Here is a 24361-nt window from a genome sequence, read left to right as displayed (position 1 = left end):
GTACAGCTGAGTTGAATTTGCAAGAGGTAAATTGTGGGTGCTGTTTACATTGCTGACCTCTGGGAATACCATTTAGAAGCATGGAATTTTAGGCTGAGGTTTTCTGCATGTTGTATTTTTGGAAAACAGAACAGCTTTTCTGCTTTTCTCAGTCTTATTGCTTCAGAAATCAGCCTTTGGTGGTTTACTCCCCCAAGCTCTGTTCCTACTATCTACCTCACATGGACATGAGAATGGATCAGGTTTGACATATCTGGCTCTTCCAGATTTAGAGCACTGAAAGAAAAATGTCATGCTGAATTTGACAGCTCTTTGTCTGAGTATGCCATGATCCCCCAAGGCTTCTATCTCCATCGAGCAGTCTCACACCCTGTCAATTATTCTCCCAGATTTGTTTCAGCAACCCCAGCTGCCTTTCTGCCAGGTAACTTCTTCCATTACCCACAGGCTGCTAAATTGCCCTGAACATCTTTAATAAACACACAACAATCTGGCCCCAGTCCCACCTCACTTCATCCCACAGAGTAATCATCACCCCTCTCTGCAACCTCATTTTCTGGAGATGGTAAAGAATGTGTATCTTGGAGCCCCACAGCTTGGTAGGTCCATTAGTCACTGCACCTGTCAGCAGAGCAGGCAACTGCCATGGAAGCCATGGTTCAGCCTGGGAAAAGACCCTTCACCAGGTGAGTCAAATGCAGCATTTACACAGCTGCTCTGAGGGAGCCACAGGAACAGCTACAGGAGCAGTGTGTTACCATTCAACCTCCTCACTGTGTTACAGAGAATGCCAAAACTGCCTTCTGTGCTTCATTTTAGCTTCCAAAAGCTCTTGCCAAGCACAGAATGAGAGCTAAGGGCTTGTGCTGGCATCCATTTTGAGAAAGTTATCTGGAGGATAGCATGGGAACCGGAGAGCTTCTGAGAGCTGCTTTCACCAGGCCAGAGCTTCCTAGGTTCCCAAAAATGCTCGTGCATTACAGCCCACAGAAGCTGATCCAGATGCTCTGGGGTAGTTAACCAACATGTAGCAACTGCATTAAGAGCAGATGTGTGCTGTAAACTACACCTGATTCAACATGATGAGCACAGACATACTATACAGCTGATGCACAGATAACACAGGTTTAATTACCCACAGTTTGATTATCCAGTGTTGACATGGTTTTTATGACTAAATCACCCTTGAGACACACGGAATCTGGAAATTGCAACCACAGATAAAAATTTCCTTGCAGCTAAAGTCACAGTACTTTTCTGACAAATTTTGGCTGAGAGTTTTGAGCATTTTTAACTTATCTGGTGTGCAGTGTATTTTACAAGGAGTGAAGTCTTAAGGCATAAATCACTGACTTACAGGAAAACAACTGTGTTACAATGTTACAAGATATAGAGAACAGGATGCACTTGGGTTCCAGTTTCTGTTCACTGGCTCACCAGAGACAAGGATCATAAATCAAAAATAGAGAATGAAATCAAAGAAAAGTAACAGGAAGTGTCAAAATGAAAACCTGGCAGAAATTACCAATAGGAAGAAAAAAAAAGGGAAAGACTCCAGATGTTTTTTTAAAAAATAAAAACCTGGGAAAGACTCAGTGAACAAAAGATCTACAAGCAGAAAAGAAAGAATGGTATCTTGGGTAGGGGCTTCTCTTCTTTCTCGCATACAAGCCAGGTCTATTGAGGCAAGAAAATATGTATCTATTAAGAAGATGAGGGAGGTGAAAAGGGAAAAAAAATCATATAAACATCACCTCCCCTCCTTTCTTCCCGTGAAGCACAGCTCTGGAAACTGTGATCCTAGAAATATTTCTATCAGGCTTACAGTTCAAAAGGTTCATTAAATCCAGAATTATTACCATGAGAGAACTTGATCAGAGCAGCAAAGCTATAAAGTTTAAGGGGCTCCTTATTCACACATACCTACAGGCTGCAGCACTCACAGTCACACGCCAGGAGCGTGTGAATCCCAGCCCTGCCAGCACCAAGCTCTTTCCTCTGGGGCCATCTGCTGGCTTTCCTGCAGATGCTTCCCAGGACCTTTCTGGGACCATGATTGCTTTATCAGGTGCATCAAAGCTGAGCAGTGAGGAGCCATTCTGCATGATTTCTCAGGGAGCTGCAATCCAAGCTCTGCTGGAAATTGCATCTTTCTTTCCCACATGCCACCACAACTCCCATTACTGGTGCACATTCTACAATCCATCTTCTGAAGACTTTAAAAAAAATCCAGCCCCACTTCCAATACTTCCCTTGCAATCAGATTTTCTTCCTCCTTCCCCATGTGTGTGCCATATTTAAATGGTCCTATATTTTAATAATTTTGGGGGTAAGGCACACTAACTCTTACCTCAAATAACTCCAACCAACATTAATAAATTCGCCTAAGACTTTCAAACAAAACTGTGAAAGAGAAAATTAAGTTGAACACTGACATTGAGAAAGTTATGAACTGATCCATGTTTAATTTATCTAAGAATTAAACTTAGTCAATAGACTATTAACTCAAGAATACATTACATTTTTATTTGTACATGATAATTTCAGGATAATTTTACCAACTGACAGATATTTGTACCATGCTGCTACTAAACTACAGCATATTACTGTAAATTCCTGTTCAAGTTCCTTAACTCAGGAATAGCTAGATGTTTAAGACTATCATCATTAAAAAAACCAAACAAACAACAAAATACCAAACACAAACAACCTACCCACACTGCCCCAGGCAAATCAAACACCTTTCTCCCTTTACCCCCCAGCATATTTTACAAGTTTTATGATTGTTTGAACAATATTCATGAACCATACTGTAACATGAAGAAACCTTCAATTCTAGCACATTCAATACAAAACTAAATTCATGTTTTGAGGAACAAAAATATCCCCTATTATTAACAGAAAATGTGTGCTGACCCACTGTGGCATTCAGTAGCAATTTGCATCTGAAAGGCTAATTACCTTTCAGACTAGGGAGACAGACTGATATGCTTTCCAGTTTAAAAGCTCCAGTTGCTATAATTCAAAATGACATAACTGGTCTATATTTTATATGTATTTATTTAAGCATTCAGCTTTCTCTACATAGCTCTGTTGCACTGCAGCCACATCTATTCAGATACAAGGAATCAGGAAAGCCACTTGCTGTATACACGGGATCAGACTGCATGCAGTGAAAGTGCACAGTAAATTTACAGTCCATCTGAGCAAAGACTTCTAAAATTAACATGATGATTTCCTGTATATTGTTATAGCATCCACTGCTTTGAGGAGAAAAAATGAAGAATATGCTTCTTTAGAGACAAAGAAGATCATGATAATGATCTGCTAGAAATCTTTAGCAATGCAGACATCAAAAGTAACTCTAGTCTCTTTAGGCATTAGTTATTTTTCTTGAATAATGCTGAAAAGCTTTTTAATTATTTCATAATCTTAGAGCTGTTTGAGCTCAGAATAGCATCAAATTTGAGACAAATCTGAAAGGCCACAGAATATAAAACAGAATTCTTTGGTATTTTTGCAATTGCACTGCAATGATGCTTAAACCTCAATATTAAGTCTTGCAAACCTGTACTGTAAAGATGCTGGAGTCCTTAACAAAACAAGCCCTTTCTTATCTGCTGGCTGGTTGTGTAACATATAAATTAACCCAGTCAAGCTAACAAAACCCAGTGCTTCTCCACAGCCTACAGCCAATGAAAAATCCCCTCGAGTGACATACCCCAAGATAGTCCTGGAGCAGTGGGAAGTAACATCTGGAAGAGCATCTGACCAAAGACCGAGAATGAGGTCTTCATGGTCCTCAGTTGCTTTCTCATCTGGAATACCTGCAGGGTCACTCTCTAGAGACTTCATGTTATCCTTTTTCTTCTTCTTCTCCTCTTTTTGCTTCTGTACCTTGTCCTTGAATATGTCACGATGCTTGGGTTCTTGTGGACCACAGAAGAGTTTGTCTTTGCTTAGATGCAGCAAGTCATCTTCTGTTGGGATGCAAATCATGGCATGCAATTCAGGGTTCCCCTTTCTCAACAGTGACAAATTGACCCAGACGAGAGCCCTTGGGTAGCTCATCAAAATTGGCAAAAAAACATCTTCAGTCATTTCCTTCTGTCCCAGCCGAGAAATGAGGCGGATTCGCCGATCTTTCCCAGCAGTGGGATAACACCAGGCTGATAGCTGCATTAGTAGTTTCTCACTCCTATTAAAAATTTTCAAAAATAAACATCACAGATAGTTATTAACAAGCAATTTAACAGAAATCCAGCACCCCACATATTTGCAAGAGCACACTTAAAAAAAGCCCTGGGGCTTTCTGTAACCTTCCAAGCTGATAATTTTATCACTCTTAGCCTAAAAAGAACATTGGTGAGTAGAACTCATGAGTCTTCTTCAGAAGGAAGGAGACATTACTTGCTTAAACCTCCAAAGCTTATTAAAACCACAAACACTCTAAAATCTCCAGTGACATTAATGCAGTCCAGAACTTTCAGTGTTTTCTTCCCCTGGTAACCACACAAAAATGAAAGACCTGTGTTCAGGCACTTTCCAATACTGTTGCTGCCCTCATGTGTTGCATTGGAATGCAGGGGATTCTCTATTTTCTGGAGACCTTGTTAAGGAGTGCAAGAACCACCTGTGGTGATTCTTGGGAAGAGAATGCAAGATGATTTTCACAGCAATAGTCCTAAAGTCACAATTATGAGCCTCTAAAAGCTCCATCAACCTGGAAGCAGACAGAATACACCAACTCTAAGAACACAGTAAACTCCAGAGTGTTACATTTAAGAAAATTTAAGGAGTTTTCTTTATGTAGTCATCAAGTTTGCTGGAGAAAAGAAGAAGGATTTCCATTCAACAGCAGATTCTGATTCATGATAAAGCTGTTTAATCTCACTGTATTCGAATGAAATAATTCTCTCATCTTAATAATCAAGGCTGAGCTCTTCCTCTCCTTAATTCAATAAATACCAATAGAGAAATAAAATGTATGTATCATTTTGTCATACCTGAGAACAATAAAGTCACTTGTCTTAGTTTCATCTCTCTCACCAAAATCTTGGGTGCTTGTAACATCCTCTGTCTTTAGGGCATCTTCAGAACTTGTTATTTCCATGGTCTCCTCTGCCTCACCACTCTCAGGGGAAGCTTCTCTGACCACTTGTGCTTTGGGGTCACAAAGGGTCGGCCCTTCAGTTGTGCAGTAGTCAGGGTGTGGGGAAGAAGGACATAAAAATCCTCCTGAAGCTTTCACTCTTTCTTCCCAGTTCTTGGTCAGCTGCCCCCAAGGACAGATGAAAGGAGACAGAGTACCCAGCTTGACATAATTTGCCCTTTTTGCAGGTGGACGTCTAAATGATAAAACAAGTAAGTAAGTAAGAGTATTTTCAAAATCAAGTATTTAAAACAGAAAGGGAATGCGCAGTTAACGTCCTAACCACATTGAACAAGAATTTTAAAAGTACAATCTAGAAAATGCTGCTGTATTTCTGTCAGCTATATCCTTTCAGCCATGTTGGAAACATCTACCTACTGTGACTGACATCACCGCCTTTTCCTCTGAACTTCTCCTACTTTCCCCTCCTATCTGGAAGGGGAACCAACACCAGCTGGTGCAGAGGACATATCCAGCTACTCCAAACTCATGGTTAAGAGTTCTCTTTGTTGCAGTAAAAATTAATGCAATCTTCAGAATGCCTGATATTTAAAATTATATACCAAAATGTACCTCTTAATTTACTTTAACACTTAGTACATAATTGGATATAATCCTTTGCATTCTCTTACCTCCTCCCCCATTTGCTGCTTAGGCATCTCAAAATAGTTTTGTTTATTTTACTGCTATGCAGCCTTGTTACAGCTCTATAACTGAGCATGTCTCTGGGAATAGAAGGGTTTAACTTATGTGCTCTGTTTAGCAGAGTTAAATATATCTACGATTTCTAAAACACTGGTGAAAGATCTCCAAAAGTCCAAGTCTAAATGAACACAACAACAGATAATTAAGGGAATATTTTAAGCAGTATTCATTTTTGTCATTCTTAACATCAATTTTTAATTAATGTTACCGTTTGAATTTTTCAAGAAGACTGGTTTCCAGTTCTTTGGCAAACTGCATTCCTGCCCGGCAGTCTGGGAAATCATTTGGAGTGTGAGGTGTTCTTTGGTATTCAGAATGCTTTAATGCCTCTTGCAAGCCACCCACTCGTACACCTCGATATATCTGTTATAAAAACCAAACACCCAAAAAAGCAATGTTTGAACTGATTCTGGGTTCCTAGCTGAAACAAAACATTAATGCCCAGAGGGTACTTCCTTAGAAAACTGAAAGTCTAACACTTAAGCTTTAAAAAACGAACTTAAGCATGGTTTCTACAGTTCTAGATGCTAATTTCAACAAAATAGCTAGTCATGCTTTAAATTTCATTCTGCAAAGCTATCAACAAAACTGAAGAGAATTTAACAGATTCTGATCTTGTACATTGCCAGGAATGTTTATTACTTTGACAGCCACTGCCTGATGTATTTTAACCATACAATAGGTATCACTGCAACTGAATCCCCTGCACATTCAAAAGCATAATTTTAACTGCAGAAAGGCATTAAAACTGCCACCTAAACACTCAAAGCAGGATGCTTCAAACAGCACCAAAGGAGTATTCAAGCTTAACTCAAACTTTGTCTTAAGCTCTCTCCCAAATCAGAAGCAACCAAATGTTTTCTCTTTAGAGGCATATGCTTGTAGAAACACAGAGGTATCGCTTCAGCTTTCTCTCCTGACTCCCCACTGATTTGCTGCTGCTAGACTGCCATGTGGGCATAGCTGTCTTGCAACAGAAGACATGGAAAACTATTGTTTAAGTTTCAAGACCAACCTTCTGTCATGAACCAGTTCATATGCCATTTTTTAAAGTGAAATTTTGATCCTGTAATTGGGAATTAGTTATGTGAAGTACACTCTCTGAAATAAATTTTGTGAAGTACACTCTCTAAAATCAATTAATTTAAACTAAATTATATAAATTATCAAATTGACTTGCAATTTGCCATCAAAGTCACTTACAAAAGGAATCCAGAAAGCCATGCCCCAGCCCTTTGGGAGACAGATATCCCAGCCACTCCCCCATCCTGGTCGATCTTCTCCAGCCATTTTCCCTGGCTGCTGCACCAACAGTATGGGAATCTTAGACTCACAAGGACCCAAATCAAGGTGTGATCCAGGTACCAGTAACTGAGCTCTCATATGGTTTAAATCCTGAGAAGGAGGAGACATTTCCCATAAGTTAATAACCATTCTTCTTCCCTCTTCCAGATACCCTTCCAAGATACAGAGAAAAGGTGAGTTTACAGCTAGGAAAAATATAGTAGTAATACACTATATTTTTGAACAGAATTTCATCAAGGCATGAAAAATTATTTTAGAAAAAAAAAGTATTAAGCACCCTGTTTCTCCCCTTCTTACTTCCATAGTCCTTCATAAAGAGCAGGTACAAGGTACAATATAGATGAAGGAGGAAAATCAAGTTTTGCAACTTTGTATTTATAGACTTGTGCACAAGACTAGATTGAACAGGTGCTTTTCAGTGCTTGCCATGGAGCAAATCTGAACTATATCCAAGGAGATGGGAAGATTTGGTCATCAAACAGTTTCACATACAGCATGCTGGCACCAAGGTTTTGTCAATCACCAGTTGTTATATTCCATTGTTCCATATTAAGAATACATTTATGAAGAAGTAGACCATCAGACTCCCCGTGTTTTATCAGATAAACATTAAATTTCATGACAGCATAAAGAACACTGTCTTATACAAAAAGATTGTGCTGGTAACTGTCATGTGCTAGTGTAATATTTTTAAGTACTCTGCTTTTTTACACTATGCCAGACAGTTTGAAAGAGCACAAAATTATATTTCAGAAAGAGTATTTAGAAAGGTGTTTTTTGCCATACAAATATTTTCTCTTTCTGATTACAATGGTGCCAAAAGTTTATCACCTCTTGGGACTAAATCACCTTTTTATCCATACACTTTATGGGCTGCCCTCCACTGTCAATGAAAATGTCAAGATAGGAGATTTCAAGCCCACAACAGCAAACTTGAAGTTCTCTACAAATCACAAGTTATTGCCCAGCACACCCACAGCACAGTGTGCTGCAGTTCAGAAACACAGGATTTCTTTCCTTTCAGCTTCTACAGTTCTTTCATCAGAAGAATCATCCTGACCACAGCTAAAGGCCAGAGCCTTCCTGTGTCACTTTTCTGCTGCACGAGTCAAAGTGATGTATGAAAATCCAATTCCAAACCTTTCTGTTATATAAACCTACAATTGGCAGTCCTGCAGGCAATCCAATAAAGCTTCTTTTTAACTGAACCCATGGTCAATGGCTGTGCAAGAACATTATGCAAAGGTTACAAAAATCCACTTCATGTCAGCAGCTGGATACTATGACATTAAGGAAGCTATTGATTAATCTTAGTTTTATACAAACTTCAAGAGTCTCTTTCTACGGACTCTATGAACCATTTCCTCAATGGAAATCCACCTACTTAGTTACCTGCTCTGATATTTTATTTTCAGTGACGTTCTTACAGATGTCGTGGTCCCAGATAAAGCTGTGAGCACAGTCTGCAGGTACACCCTTCAGGTACAGCTGCCTAACTTTATCATTATCTACAAAAGAAAAGAACCTTCAAAAAAAATTCAAACCATTTCTGTGGTTTAAGTATCAAATTGCCAAAGCCACTTCCATATCATAAGTATAATGAGCAGACAACCAAGAAGAGCCTATTAAAAGCTCAACAAGCATCACTGCTTCTGGCATATCTTACTATCCATGTTTTTCCAAATACAAAATATGAAATCATCTGTTAGTGTTAGAAAGACTAACCTCGTATTTTCTCACCAGTGTTTCTTCTTAACAAAAGACATGACTGTTGGCAATGCAAACTAGATCTTTAAATACCACCTTTAATAGTCTGGAATCTGGCAGACTGTGAAGCTCAACAGATTTGATGAAAATCAGAAAGAGCAACATTGTAAAGCCTGAAATAAGTCTGCCTAAGTAAACTTGTAAGAGAAGCAAGAGCTACCTTTAAGAAATGTACATACAGGAAACATTTGTATGGCTATGCCTAGCATGCGACACTTATTTAGGACTAGTTTCCTGCTCTGGATCTTTTCAGGCTGTGTGCTTCAAGGAAGGGACTATTCTTGCTTATGCCTGCACAAATCAGCAGTTGTGTACATTACTGAAGAAAAACAACAATTGCTGCTTCAAAATGGATTGCTGAAGTATTAAACCTATCTCTTCTCCAGTTTTACAATCTAAGGAAAGCAAAGAAAATGTGTACCTACCTTTAGTGATCTAAGAATTAACAGCCTTCAATGTACAGTACAGTACGCTGTGAATGCTGAGCCATTTAAGTAAAGTAATTCTTATCAAGAAACAATACAATGAACCTATTAATAGTTCTGTGATTAAAAACTTAGAGGGATTGCTCCTCATTTCATCATCCACAAGGTGTTACATATTAAAGGAACATAATGTGTCAGGGTTTGTTTTGTTTTTAAAAATTATTTAAGTCCTTTAAAAAATGGTTCTGCTAAAATTTCCAGGTAATGTAGACAAAGACTCAAAACCAGAAGATATGGATTATTCAGTGGTACTAATGGTACCTAGCAATAGGTACTGCCAAACATAACTGCAATAATTATTTAAAATCCATAGTCTTTAAGATGCACCCATTACTAAAAGTTGCAAAATCCTTTGCAAGAAATATTAACTACTGCAGCACTTGTGACAGTTTGGTCATGTTACTGATACTTGCCATGCATTCTTGCTAACGAATTAGATCTATGTGAGGAGAAGAAATGCAAAAGAAATTATCAGATTACAGTGGCATTACTTCAGATTAAGAACAATAAAACTAAAAAGGGAATTCTTGCCAATTAAGCAGAAGAATTCCTTCTCTGACCAAAAAATTAAGAACAGTAAACTGAGTGGGAACCTAAGAGAACTCAAGACTCCGACAGGCAAAGCACATTCTGTCTGGAGAGAAAGCAAGTATTAATGCCTCAAAAGAAGGAGAAAAAGAGCAACAAAACTGTGTGGTGGTGGTAGGGAATGCCTTCCTGACTCTTACAGGTAACCAAGGGTGAAGGGCACATAATTACAAGCATAAGGTAAGGGAAGTACTTTTTCCACCTTCTGTACAGAAAGCAATTGCAAACACTAGAATCTCTTTATGTTAAATTATTTCAACATGTTCTAGTTCCTTTAACTGCAAATTATTCACTGCAAATTTCTCTGCTTTTTTAACATTTCTTTCTATCACTACAGTTCAGGCAGCCTATCCTTGTCATATTCTCAGAGTTCTTTGCAATTCCTATATTCTATAATGGCATGAATATTTGTTTCCCCACTATAGAAAGACCTTTTAAGCCAGTCTCTTTTCATCACCATCTCATATCCAATATCCTCCTTAACACTAAAATATCCTCCTCTAACTTGGTACATTCCTTCTCTTTGATCCTTGCTGAACCTGGAGAATTTATTCTTTCTACTAAGCATACTATAATTAAAATCATAATCCCAAATCCTCACACCAGTTCTTATTACCTCTCTCCTGTTTTCTTCAGTTATATTTTAAGATTTCTGGGGAAATAACCAAATAACCTTACTGATGATTAAGTTGCTGGTAATAGTGAAAGTAAGATGTTAGGGCTAGTAGAGGAAATAGGAAGTTTCACTACTAAGCACATGAAGCTCACCAACAAGCTACTTCTGCTGGTGTCAATGGTTGGTGTTTAGACAATACAGGCAGATAGAAGAAGGCTTTGTTCCATTTTAAGCTATTGATCTGATTTGCATAGCTGATTAACTGTCTTATCTGGCCTAAGAGTTCTACTTGAAAATTTTCCTTCCTCCCTTTCGCAAAATAAAGCGCAAAAAATAGAAACTGCCTGGGAGCAGTCGGAGAGCCCTTTGTCCGCAGGAGGGTGGGTATCAGGACAGCTGGGGACATACACCTACACCTCTGCAAGAGGTGCATTTAGAGGCATGGACCCAGGCTCTGTATCTACAGAAGGAATGTTAGTTCACATATCTTTCATGGTGTATTCTCCTTCTATGCATCTCACTCACTGATTATGTAGATGTTTCACCATACTCCATGTTGAGTGTTTTTTAAGGCAGTGGGATTTGTTTTCTCCATACAAGACAGTAACAACATATAAAAATGTCAGAAGTGCACTTTAAACTGGAGAAAATTACAGTACTAATGTGCAGTCATGTGGGAACTGACTGCTTACTGGGAGTCTTGACTCCAGCCTGAAGAAATAAAGACAGTTGATTTGGTTAAATCCGATCAGCCCGTGTTCATGACACACAGCTTGCACACATGCATATGCACTGAAAAGATAAAGTAACTTGGGAAGACTGAAATTACATTTGATTTGTTAGTGTGTTACTTACAGGGAAAAACTACAGAGGCATATCTCAGAACAGCAGTTTGGAAAAAAAAACCAGTATGAACAGATGTGTGTCATTCCACAGACTGCATGTATGACAATCCCTAAGCAAAGGTGATGGCCTTAACTTATCTAAACTAGTCACTCATTTGACAAACAATGCATCTTTAAATTAGTAAAGTTTATCTAAGAAAATCAGTTGGCTTTCATACAATACTGAAAAACAAGAGAGGCTAAAATACATATGGAACCTGTATGCTACTGTATACAATGCTATTTCAATCTTACTAATATTAATCTTAATAGTACTTGAATGTCCAAGAAGCAAAAAAGGAGGGAAAAGTGTGGAATACACCAATAGTTCCCTTTTACTGCTCAATAAACAAGATGTGACTAAGACAAATAAATTACTATTAACATTTTTAATAGAGGTCAGCTCACGATATTACTGTATCTGAGTAAGTTCACAACACAATCAAGACTCAGAAAGTTTATGTAATTCTAAGGCTTATAAAATGACTTTTTTTTTTCCAGAAGGAGGAAATTAATAGCACTGCAATGGAATAACAGATCTTAGACAATTCTTTTTTTTTGGGCAAGTTCTACTGAAAGATAGTGGTATTGTCTATCTTCTTTCAGCCTTCTGCCTACTCAATTTTTTCAGCTGCATGTAACAGTAACTTATTTAGCAGAACCTAAATTAGAAGTAATTACGCTATTTACCTTTCCTTGCTAGCTGAACAAGTACCTCCTCCTGCTAAATAAAAATCAGAAAGGACAGAAGCAGTTTTAAGTTCATTATGAAAAAAAAAAGACTCAGAAAGATACAAAAAAGCAGCACCAGGTTTTCTGAGTATCTGTGGTATGGAAGATATTTTGCAAGTGAAGGATAACCCCAGGTAGAAAGAGTTGAAGATGGACATTTCTACCCAGTCAAAGGAAAAGACATAGAGGTGCTCTTGACTCCCTATCTTACACCATTACCTCTTTACCATGGCCATCCTTCCTGAGGGAAAATCAGATCCAGCAGTGGGAGAGACACTACTATGAGACATTTAAAATACCTAAATGCCTTCTGTTGATCTTGCCTTCTTGAACACATCCTCACAGACATGACAAACAGAATGAAAGACATCAAATTACTTTCTGTAGCTGCTAACTCTTCTAGCGGTTCAAACCAGTATCTGTAAGCAAGTGCTACATATCTCACCTTACTTCTCAGCAGGAAGGAACCAAAGTAGAGGTCGTGTATGCTGCAGCATTTCCAACAGGAACACTAATGAGAAAGTTAGCTGAGCAGAACTAATTAACAGAAAGGCTGTTCTAGATACAGAGGGGAGAACAGGAGGATGTAATTGAAAATAGCAGAATTTTGCAAAGAGCTGAAAGTAACTGAAGTAGGAACCTGTCTTAAGTCATATGTAAGACTAGATTATTCTAGTGTCATGTAAACAGACCACCAAGGAAATTCAGTATTTTGTAGTCTCTGGAACTTTCAACTTTTCCTATTTGCTACTGCTTGCTAGCTGGCTATCATGTTTCTCCTATTAGGTGAGGCAGCCTGTGTCCAGTCAACCTAATTGGGAATGCCTTCACTGTACACAAACTCCACTATATCCTGTGCATACTTTTGCACATTTCTAGAGGACATTCACATCCATATGAATTTGAATTTTGCACTGAAACATTGTGCAAGTCAGCATTGAAACAAAAATTTCAGAAGTTATGCTTGCCTCTTTCATTTTCTATCATAACCAGCATCTTGGCCATCTGAAATACTAATCCTGCAAAGGTAGTAACTTTTTTTGCAGTGGAATTGCAGCTTTCAACATTGTAGGCCTACAAACTAGAAATAGCAGATATCTTCTTGGAGGGAGAAACAGGAAGTTTCTTACTATGGAGCTTTTAGCACCTGGTTGGCCTTGCCAGGATTCGAACCTGGATCATCTGTATGGTCAGACAGAGGCTTCCACTGAGCACAAGACCAGCTTTGGTGCATGTCCCTCCCTCACAACTGCTGTTCTAGAACCTATGCAACTTTCAAGCTGTTTCTGTTCTGTCAGAGGCTCTGGAAATGGGAAATATTTTGAACGAAAACCTAGAGAAAAACAGTGAGACAATCCATAGAAGATGACAGTAAATGAAAACAAAAGCACAGAGAGAAACTAAATCTCTTTATATAATATAGACAAGGGATTTTACCTTGGTATTTTTCAAAGTCTGGCATGGCTTTTGTCTTCTTTTTTGGCAAATTGACTCGAGGATCTCCAACAGTGAGGCCAAGTATTGTACCTGGTGGCATATCTGATGGTGAGCTCATCCCTTTAAAAACACACAGATGAACATTGACATTGAAACCAATTAAGTTGTGGTCTTTTTCTGCACTAGTATTTTGTGTATTTTTGCCTGCAGTGATGTGACACCACTGTAAGCCAGTGAAGTAATTCAGAATACTCTATTTAATATGTTTTGAAAACTCACCAATGCTTGTTAAATGTTCAGTAACAAAAAAGTCAACAAGAGCAGTGCAAGGCTTGGTTTGCAATTACATTTACATTTAGCATAGAAATGAAGTCACTGTCACAGATTCAATTCATACTTTGCATTTGACAAATTTCAAAGAACTACCAACCTTTGTTTTACACCTGCCTTCATGAGAAATGAAATTTAGAAGTGTTTTGTGAAAGTTTTACCTCATCTCTGCTTAACTGCCTCACATTGGATAGACAGCTTGAATACAGTGTTGAGATCTACCAAAGTGCCTTACCCGTTTCAGTGCTAGAAATTGAGAAGATATTGTTAACTTTATGAAACTTTACAATTCAGCCAAATACACAACTGTTAATTTAGAAATGAACATATATAAATTAAGTATAATACTTTCACTTTGGATTGGAGGCTACCGTTTTATCTGTGGATGTATTGTACAACTTACTGTCTTAATTTGAACTGTGCGGTGAGAGAGTGAGAGCATACATCAGACTGTATAACCCATCAGCAATCCCAAATCTAAGTTCACAAAGATAACAAACAAGATTCAGTTTCTCTATTAAGAGTTTGAACTACACATAGGATTTAAATTCCTTTAAATACCCCCAATGTAACATTTTTCAATTCTTTGCCATGCCCTAGCAAGTACCTAAGCACATTCTCAAAGGCATCACCCTCTTGATCATGCAAAAAATAAGCATGTACAAAATGAAGTCAACTTTATTAGCATGCCAGTCTTTACCACTAGAATTTAAGTTTCCCCCCCTTCCACCAATAGCACCCACGAGCCCAAATACCTTCCAATAGTTCAAAGATTGCACTTTGACATTGATGAAGAGATACTTTTTCAGAGTCCTTGCAGTTTTCTACCCACCAGTTATTCAGTTCAGTTTCTGAATCTGCCATCTCCTGGAAAACAATGTATCTAATTAAACTGAAATGGTTATTCATTATTTTCTATCAGTATGAATTGAGTCTCAGTTTGCCTTAACTACTATAGTCGCTTTCTTCCTCTTCAAGTTTTAAACCAAAGTAATTTTTTCCTGGTGAAGTGTAGTCCTATACTTTACAATAACCTCTAATAAACTGTACAATTTAACCTGTGTTCCAAAAATAAATAAAGCAATCCACAATACTTCCTAATTCTGACATTATTTCTTACAGAAAGACAGAGATTTCATGGCCTCATCATGTTGGTTTCAAGAGACAAAAAAAAAAAAAAACAATAAAACCACAGTGATGGTATATGCCAATAAGTGGATGAAACACCTAAATCCTGGAGAAACTCCATATTTGATTGAAAACATCTAAGTTTTCTGTACCTTACATGTCTTGCCCCCTAGTTCTAGGTGCTCTAGCTCATTGTTTGAGAAACATGATGAATGGTTTGACAAACAGAATATGAATTATTCTGGACCTCTCAGCAGAAACTACACAGCCTGTTCAACAGCACCGTTTTTATTTTCTTCCTACTCCCACTGAAAATCCAGGTGGGAGCTCTTCCTGAGATCAGTATTAGAGACTCAAAACAGAGAAGCCACCAGGGTAATACATAGGTTAGCCTTTATGAAAAGTAAGGCTAGATAATTTAAGGGTCTTTCTAGCAAAAAACAAGCTTGCACATTCTAAGAACATTACCAAAATTACAGTAACATCCAAAGTCAATTTCCTTACTGTTTGGACAGAAGCTGCCTTCAGGGTCTCTGTAAGGACAGAGTGTGATAATGGGCCGATCAGCCGGTATCTGAGAATCTCCATGCTTCTGTCACTGAAACAGGAAAGTTTCAGTTGAATGTACAACACACATTATTTTCCCTAGTATTGTTAAGCCAGAAATGCAGCTATGTTATGAGGTTATGGGCCACAGCTTCTGACTCTACTGTGAACAAACCTGATTGCAATGCCAGTAGTCCGTGAGATCCAAGAGTAGGACTGGAATGGATCTCTAGTGCCGTCACCAATTATTTTTTTCACTGGCACAGCCTTTTCTCCTTCTTTATCTTCCTTCTTTCTTTTATTGCCAAGGCTCATAACAACTTCCACTTGTTTTTCCTCTTGAAATGATGTTGTAACAGGCTCAGAAATACAGATTTCTTCAGGTTCTGAACACTGAAAAATTGCTTTTAACTCCCTCAGTATGTCCTTAGGAAAAATGAAGCTTGCATTAGGATGATATGCAGTGCACTGCAAACCTTAAGTATACTTTTGAAAATTATACTCTATTATTTGATTTTCCTATATAGATTTCAAGGAATAAAATTTAATTCTGCTGAAGTTAAGGGATTGCTAAGAAAAGCTGAATGTAATATTGGAAGTTGCTAAGAATTTGTTCTCTTGAAAATTAACACAAGAAAAACTGCCTGTGCACAACATTTTACTTTTTTCATTTTCTTTTTTTTAAAGCTGATAGCTAAGTATCAGATTATAATTATCCATGATGATACTGAACTTATCCTGCTGGGAGTGCCAGTGGAAAGGATGTGAATCAAGCAACATCATATTGCACATAAATCCTGAAGGAAGTGACACTAAAAAATTTTACAGAGGCTCAAACACTGAACACCCCAGCAGCATGCACTTTCTGTACAAGCTTTATAAAACAAGTTGCAGAACATGAATATTGTTAGAGTGGAAATAGTCTTCCAACTTTTAGTTCCTGAAGCCATGTATTATATCCAGTTCTTCCACAGTTTTCAGATGACCTCTTTCACATTAATACCACCTAATACATAAAGAAATAAGAGTTCAACTATATAGGAAAAAACACCTGCTTGAGAGCTGGATGCACCCAGATCCACAACTGTCTGTTTTCAGACCCATCCCTGGGTTTCCAAATAAATGTAACAGGACCAAGCATATCTTCAGGATAGCGATCTGCTCGGTAAAGATTCAGGGAACCCTCAAATCTTCCAGACAGGCAAGAAGCCTCTTGAAATGTCAAACCTAAAAAGAAGATACTTATTGAAGAACAAAATAATATGCTGTTTAATAAACAAAGTAAAATTGAAATTCAGTCTGGCTGCTGAGTGGCTAATGTTGTACCATAATTAGCTTATTAATAAGCCACTGAAATAAAAATGTCTAGTGCTACTATGATATCTTAATTACATTTTTCACTCAAAATCACAACTCAGTATCAACTCTGTTACTACTATTGAGTAACTACTACTGACACATTACTAAAAAAGGAAAAGGATGGGTCATCCTTTAGTCTATTCAGAATCTTTATTTTGAACTATCTAAAGTTTACCTGTGTCAATGCTACATATTCGAGCAAGTTGCTTCAGAAGCTCATTCTCTTTACCCTTCAACTCCAGGCAACAATAATATGATAAGTCCTGAAACAATATGATAGTGTCAAAGTGAGGATAACTCTTTAAAGTGAGCCTGTTAAGAAAGGATCAGACAGGGCCTCACAATTTACACTTAAGTAGAAATTTTTCATTCTCTAAAATTTGCTGAAGTGAAATGACTTTCTTTTTAACTTAAAATTAATAGCTGTAGGAGAGTGGTGAGGCATTTCTCATTTGACGGCCAACCTGCCTCTCAAAACAACAGATCAAAAAGGACATAGAATAAATTATCTTTCCTCAATAGCTGCTCAGGTAGATGATATAAGGATTCAGTTAACCTTTTAGCTCTTGAGAAAACTGAAAATGCAGTATTTCAGTCATAGTTACCGTAAGACTCCTTTAAAGGTTCATCTTATTCTCTCTGAAACTTGCCAGCCAGAATTACACTTATAAAATTATTGATTTCATACTTAGCAGTCTTATTAAAAGCTGACCCAACAGTACTTCACAGAGACAGAAATATTCATTGTAACTAAGCAGTTGATTACTTCACCTTGGCAAAATACCCAACAAAACACGTAGATGTGGTACCTGAAGAAGGCATTGCTTTGTCATGGCTCGGTAACAAGCCCTGTAGCTCTTCTCTGTAGGGCTGTTTCCTAAACAGTATCCCCATTTCTTTACCATATGAAATCTCTTTGCATGCCAAATATGGGTTTCCAGCCAAATATTCTTCCGTTGCCTGTGATTAAACTCTGCTACCAAATTTATGTGGCGTCTTCTAGCTTTGCGGCATTTAGTCTTTGACTGTTCTTTTTTCTGATGTACAGCTTTCTCTGCCTGTTTTTTAGAAGAGAGGATATTGAAGTAAATCTCAAAAGAAAAAAATCTGAAAAGAAAATGGCTGAAATACAAGAATACAGGAAGCATTAACATTAAGTAATACCATGTTGGATCATTCTTGAGGGTAACTAACTTTGAAATTGTCTATGCAAATCACATCCACAGAAGTGCATTAAGGTTTGATTGAAACCCATGTATAAAACAAAATCCCCACACATTCAGAAACTTAACAGTGAGCAGTAAGTGCTACTACTTCCTGTATGAAGTTTTTGCCACACATCAATATAGTCACATGAACAAATCAATGTGACCTGGAAAATGCCTGGAGATTTGAGCTCATACAGAAGCAGTACAGACTATCAGACTGACAGAAAGGACCCTATCAGTTCTACAACTCATAGAAGCTGACGAGAGAGGACTGTGATAACATCCTGAAAAATTCTTGACAACCAGATTAATCAAGGTCTGAATTATTACATGTAGATGCATGACTAGAGAGGAAGATGTGACTCAATCAATGGTTGAATTTTCTTTTTGTGAAGAAAAGTAGTACAAAGAAATAGGATTATAAAACATACAAAAAGATTCTTAGAATATTCTTTATAATCTCACCAAGAAACACTTGATAACAGACCACTGGTTATAAGAATAGCAAAGGAATGAAAATGACAGAAGATCAGTGCCAAGAACACTAAAAACAATGAAGCAACCCATGAAATCAAAATAGAACTGAAAAAAAAAAAAGTATCTTCCCATCAGACCCATCATTCACCACAAAGAAGGAAATACAAGCCACTGGATCAATGGCAGGTGACTGGTTCAGAAAGGCATTTACAGAAAAAGTAATGTGGCATTCTAGGTGAAAAATATACATCTTTAAGCTTATTGAAGAGATAAGAGATGGTCCAGGTAAATGTTTCGATGAATATGGTCATGACAAGGGGTCTTAAGACAAATGAAGAAAATGCAGCAGAACTGAAACAGATCACTTTGAAGATGTAGATGAAACACCGAAAAGTAATAGGCAGAACCTTTACAAAAACAAGTAACAGAGATATGACAAGCTGCAAGAAAATGTGAGCCTGTGCAAACACATAAGCCACAGCAAAAAACCTGAAGACAGAAAATGTAGCAGAAGAAATACAGTTGCACCAGGGCCAATTAAATAATCTCAAAAATCCAATGGAATGGAAACAGAGATGGGAGAGGGAGTGTGAGCATGTACACAGAAGTTAGACAGGCTGTCATATGAAAGGAGTTAAAAGAGCAGGACACAAAAGAACCAAACATAAACATTAGAGAAATCCAGATTTAACAAAGATAACACATAACTAACTATGCAAAACAGCCCATGCCTTCTTCCTTCAGTTCCCAGAAAACATGCCCAAACTGCATCTCTTATCATGTCTGACAAAGCAAAAAGAATGTGAACCAAAACAGTAAAATGAGATTCAGGTTGTGAAGATCCAATAAAACACCCTAAAAAACATGTAATTGGCATCTGGCAGGGAAGTATCCAAAGCGATTTCTGAACCATGAACAACCATCTTCAGGAACTCAGGGTGGAGGGGGCAAGGTCCCAACTTAAAGACAATGCAAAAGAAAAAAAGAATGCAATGAATAAACTTATCAGTCAACCTTAATACACAGAAAATTTACCAAGCAAACTCAATTGATCACTTTAAGAATTCTGAGAGATGATAAAGTGATTAATGCCAAACATTGGGAAGATCATTTCCCAATAACATCCTGCTGAACCAATTTTTAATTTTCCTTTTTAAACATAGAGGAAGGTCACAGTGAGTAAGGAGCAAGTAACCCCCATAGGCATATTCTGACTAAATGCTGAGATACTGCTACAAAAAGAGTTCCATGAGCTGTTAGGACTAGTCAATTAGTAAGTCTTAAGCTGCATGCAGCCTGCCAATAACCCCAGTGTACCTCCCACATTTGAGCTATAACACTCACACCATTGCATCAGCTGTGCTAGCTTAAGGCTGGCACAGTCACATCCTAAAGCTGTGGTGGGATGCAAGGCAGACAGGTCTTACTGAGGACTCTTGGACCACCTGGGACCAGTGCACCACCTGAACAACCTCTACTGCAGTGGACTCTTTTATCAGTACTCTAAGAACTTTTCAAGATGTCCAGTAATCACAAAGCCAGGTGGTTGGTGAGACCTATTTGAGCTACCACCTAAACCTGAGGCGTTCCTGCATTTTGAATCCAAACATCAATCAAAATTTAGGGTACTCAGGGAAGTCTGGCAGAAGTTCCGGTCTGAACATTAATAACTATAGAGCTGAGCACTGTGCTTTGGCTGTGCCCACTACATGAAATGCTGTAAAACACACTTATACCTCTTTCCTGGCCATCTCTTGGAGCCGCCTGGGTAGGCGTCTCACGTTGTGACTCATTGCTCGCCTTCGCATGTGCCTAGGGAGCGTCTGGAAAACCAGAGAGTTGGAAGACTTCTGCGAAACTGCTTTCAGCATGGCACTGATCTCGGCAGCACGAGCTTGAGCAAAGGTAGACACTGGAATGAAAAGAACTGCATCAGAGCATGACAAACAACAAAAAAAACAGAGGAGGATACTGTACGTAAATTACAGAATTACTCGACTACCGCAGTCTGATATCTTCTTGACATAAAAGTAAGTACTGTACACTGTCACTGAAGAAATTTCAGTTCTTTACATATCCTGAAGTTTACAGATATGGTCAAGCAAATATTTATACGTGAATGAATCTCAAAGCTGTTTAACCACCAATTCTTTTTTGCACTAAATACTTCTTTGTTAAATTAGAATAGCAATCTTTTCAGGTGGTATTCATGGAGAAGAAAAAATCTTTAGCATGGAAAAAAAAAATGGAAGCAGTAACATATTACAGACTGTTTTGAAACAACAAATAAAAATCCAGAGCTTGGTCTCATTTCATGTTTATGGAAGTGTATCTACTATCAGAGCACTGCCACATTTTGCAAAGCTGATTTGCTCTCCTAAGTAAACGTTCTGTTAGACAAAAAGCTATATTTAACTTACATCACGAGTAAAATCAGTTTAACTGGCTACATTAAAAGCAGATGACTGTCAGTACTCATTTTGCTGGCAAACAGCAACCAAAATGCATATTCCCTCACTACAAGCAGGTGTAACTTTTCCACTCAGAAGTCTGAAAGAACCCATTGAACAACAGCTAGTCATTCATTCCAGTTCACAACTACTTCTGTGTTCTGGAGAAAATCAGGAAAAACAGAAGAACATAGCATCAGTTCTAATTTTTGCTCTTCCACAAAAACAAAGACGGCAAACTTAACTACCAGCAAATTGCCCTGGACAGATAAATTACGACCTTTTCACATATACAAACCTGTTATGTATTTTGGCATTTCCTCAGATACACTTTGGTGTCCTCCTTGCCATCCTCCTCTTCCTCTGCCTCTCTCTCCTCTATTTTGCCCCTTTGAAAAATATTGGTCTTTCCTGTAAGAAGGCCCAGATGACTGATTTGAAAATTTCTGCTGCTGCTGCTCAGAACGAACATCTCCTGGAAGGTTTAGAGATGAAAAGAGGTTAGAGAAACACAAATTAGTCTGCGTAACCGACAACTCTATTAGTCTTTCCTCATAAAACTGCATTGCAGACTCCTATTATATTTAATACATGTAACTGAAAAAGCCACCAGAAATCAGAAGAATTATGTTCTTTCTTACAGGAAAAAATAAGAATTTTACGCTGCCCTGAAGCAAACTTGTAGTAGATTAAGTAACTTTTGCATGCTCTGAAAATGGCACGGAATCTAGACTTTGCCTCCAAGAGTCAGAGCGAAATCAGTCCATGCAACATCATAGTGATTTTTAATATTGTCTTGTCAGAGCTTTAGTAACAAAACAGCAAAGTTATTTTTTCCACTTGCTCCTTTATATTTTTTTTTCTATAAGCACATGTATTCTTGTCCAACATATATTTCTTTTACAGCAATAATTAAGGTAAGCATGATACATGTATGTTGGTGCATTAAGTTGCTTGTCTGGTACAAACACTTAAACCCATACTGAAATTAAATAACTAAAGCCTACAGTAAAGCTTTCTAAGGTACAGACATACCTTTCAGGAGTGCTAAGCACCTAGCAAGTACCAAAAGTTTCAGAGGGCCTTTAAGTCCTTATTCAAAAACCAGTGTATATTCAGCCTAACAAATATTATATATTAGTTTAGATTACTTTATGTTCAGTTAAGCCTTAGTTAGGATTTCTACTACAACTTGAGATATGGTTCTCAGGCAGTTCATGCTGGACATTCCAACTAAAAAAGCTCCAGACAGCCACTCCTATCACTCCATCCACTACATCAAGACAAGTGCTTGAGAGAACAAGGGGCAATAGCATTCAGGGAGCTTCTCTAGTGAAAATCAACTTGTGTGTCCACAGAAATGGAGAGAGAGATTAAAAAATCCAGTTTTCAGGTCGATCAGCTTCTTAACCAAGCTTGTCCCTTTGTCCCAAAAATGCTACCATTGGCATGAAGACCAGCCAGGAGCAGACTCACATTCAGGAGCATCTCAATTTATGAGAACTTAAAAAGACAAAGAACCTCCTTTTTCCATTTCAAATAAGCAAGAAACTGAAGTTTCATGTTCAGCAGGAGTACTGTTGTAGCCTGCTGCAACCACACATCATGCAGAACTGCAGTAAAACTGCAGTAAAAATAATTTGGTGTAGAAACAGAAATTAGCTTTTATGTGGAACAATTCCCTGACCTGGTTTTCCACATACTTGACAGCAGCATCATCCAGACACTGAGGTGAAAGTGAGAAGGAAATAGCTGGGAAAGAGGGATGGAAGCTATCTCAGCAAATCTGTGTAGGCCTACAGCCCAAAATCAACTCGTATCACAAACACACCCTCTTAATGGAGGAAGTAAAAATTGTAATCAGAAGACAGAAGACTGTTTGGTAAAACAGTCACTGACTTAATAACTAAAAAACCCTTAAATTATTTTAGTTACTGTATAGATCTACAGTTTTGTAACTCCTATTTAGAATTTTTCTGTCCTATTTCAACAAAATAGCTTTGTAAAACTGTGATACTGACACTACAGAAGAATGCTACCTGGGTGAAAATCCACGTCTTTTAACAGAATAGAAAAACATGACCATGTAATCTTGGAAATTCCCTGCTACAAATACAGTTAGAAAAATGTATTGATCTGGCAGTACTCCTGTAATGACATTCCAAAATCTTCAGACATAGCTAAGCATAATTCGCTATGTCATTCTGTCTGCTTAGGAACTCTTCAGTCATCTAAATACACAATGATACTTCAGGTTTTTTTTCATTCAATCACAAAGATGCAATTTGTCAGCTTCTGAAGGCCTCACAGTAACAAGTCATTTTTATGTGTGGGGTTTTTCCCAGAAATAATGTAGGTAACAAAATATCTAAATGTGAAGGTGGTGGGGGAAATTGAGGTCCGATTGAATCATAAAGGATTGCAGGTCAAACCACAAGGACAAAAAGAGCACCTAGCATACAAGCTAACAGGATCTTTTAGTCTTCAGCTGCAAAGGTTACCTGTGTACAAAATGCTCCAGCAATAACCCAGGACACTGCTATTTTGGGGACACGCCCCGCTGCCTCCTGCCACGACCCTTCACAGGTACAGGAGCCACAAGGCCCAGGAGGCAAAGTGGTCGGGCGTGCAGATCTGAGGGAAAATTAGTGCATGGACCATAGCACCAGCCCCCCGCACCTCCCAGGTCTGGCGGAAAAGCAGGGGAGAAACTGGATTGGGTGGAACATCTAAATTCATTTTACGACTAGGAACCGTAGGGATTCGTTATGTAATCGAAGGGATGATAGAGAGAAGGGCATATTCACAGGGTACAGAATAGTTTGGGTTGGAAAGAGCCTCTGGAGACCATCCAGTCCAACCCCCCCGCCCCCGCCACCAAGGCAGGGTCACATGGAGCAGGTTACACAGGAACGCGTCCGGGTGGGTTTGGAATGACTTCAGACAGGGGGCTCCCACAGCCGTACCTGGGGTCGGGCAGGCTCTGCTCCCGCCGCCGGCGAAGGGCCCCGGCTCTGCGGGCAGCGTGACGCTGGCCGGCTGGTTCCTCATCTTCTTGGCTCGCTTCTTCTCCCGCGCCCCAGACATCTCCGGCGGGGTTGCGGAGCCTCTCTGTAGCGGGCAGAGGAGGGCAGAGGTCGGCGGGCGGTGCAGCCGCAGCCCCCAGCACCAGCCCCGACGCGGCGCTCACTC

At 38.6% G+C, this 24361-nt stretch overlaps 1 protein-coding gene across 1 annotated transcript; it reads right to left on the bottom strand.

Annotated features, from left to right (window-relative positions):
* Positions 1-2441: 2441 nt before the first annotated feature.
* Positions 2442-24317, bottom strand: POP1 (POP1 homolog, ribonuclease P/MRP subunit). The gene is made up of 15 exons (XM_053991507.1): positions 24136-24317; positions 21468-21644; positions 20456-20631; positions 17844-18092; positions 17210-17297; positions 16727-16902; positions 15851-16101; positions 15634-15727; positions 14757-14868; positions 13672-13791; positions 8555-8670; positions 7061-7252; positions 6066-6220; positions 5007-5348; positions 2442-4198 (listed from the first exon to the last, which is right to left on the bottom strand). Exons 1-15 carry the CDS (start codon positions 24254-24256, stop codon positions 3541-3543), a joined length of 3027 nt encoding a protein of 1008 aa, XP_053847482.1. The 5' UTR covers positions 24257-24317; the 3' UTR covers positions 2442-3540.
* Positions 24318-24361: the final 44 nt, after the last annotated feature.

This window comes from Vidua macroura, chromosome 1 (assembly GCF_024509145.1).
Source record: "Vidua macroura isolate BioBank_ID:100142 chromosome 1, ASM2450914v1, whole genome shotgun sequence".
NCBI lineage: Eukaryota > Metazoa > Chordata > Aves > Passeriformes > Viduidae > Vidua > Vidua macroura.
The sequence above is the reverse complement of the archived record's forward strand: the minus strand, read 5'-3'. Positions and strand labels throughout refer to the sequence as shown.

Bases quoted from the DNA above. Each gene is read 5' to 3' on its own strand.
- POP1 (XM_053991507.1), bottom strand. From the start codon at position 24,256: ATGTCTGGGGCGCGGGAGAAGAAGCGAGCCAAGAAGATGAGGAACCAG. The intron at 16,903-17,209 runs GTAAACTTTAGA...TCTTCTTTTTAG, and splicing joins AATATGTAGCATTGACACAG to GTTTGACATTTCAAGAGGCT. The intron at 15,728-15,850 runs GTTTGTTCACAG...TTCCTGTTTCAG, and splicing joins ACTACTGGCATTGCAATCAG to TGACAGAAGCATGGAGATTC.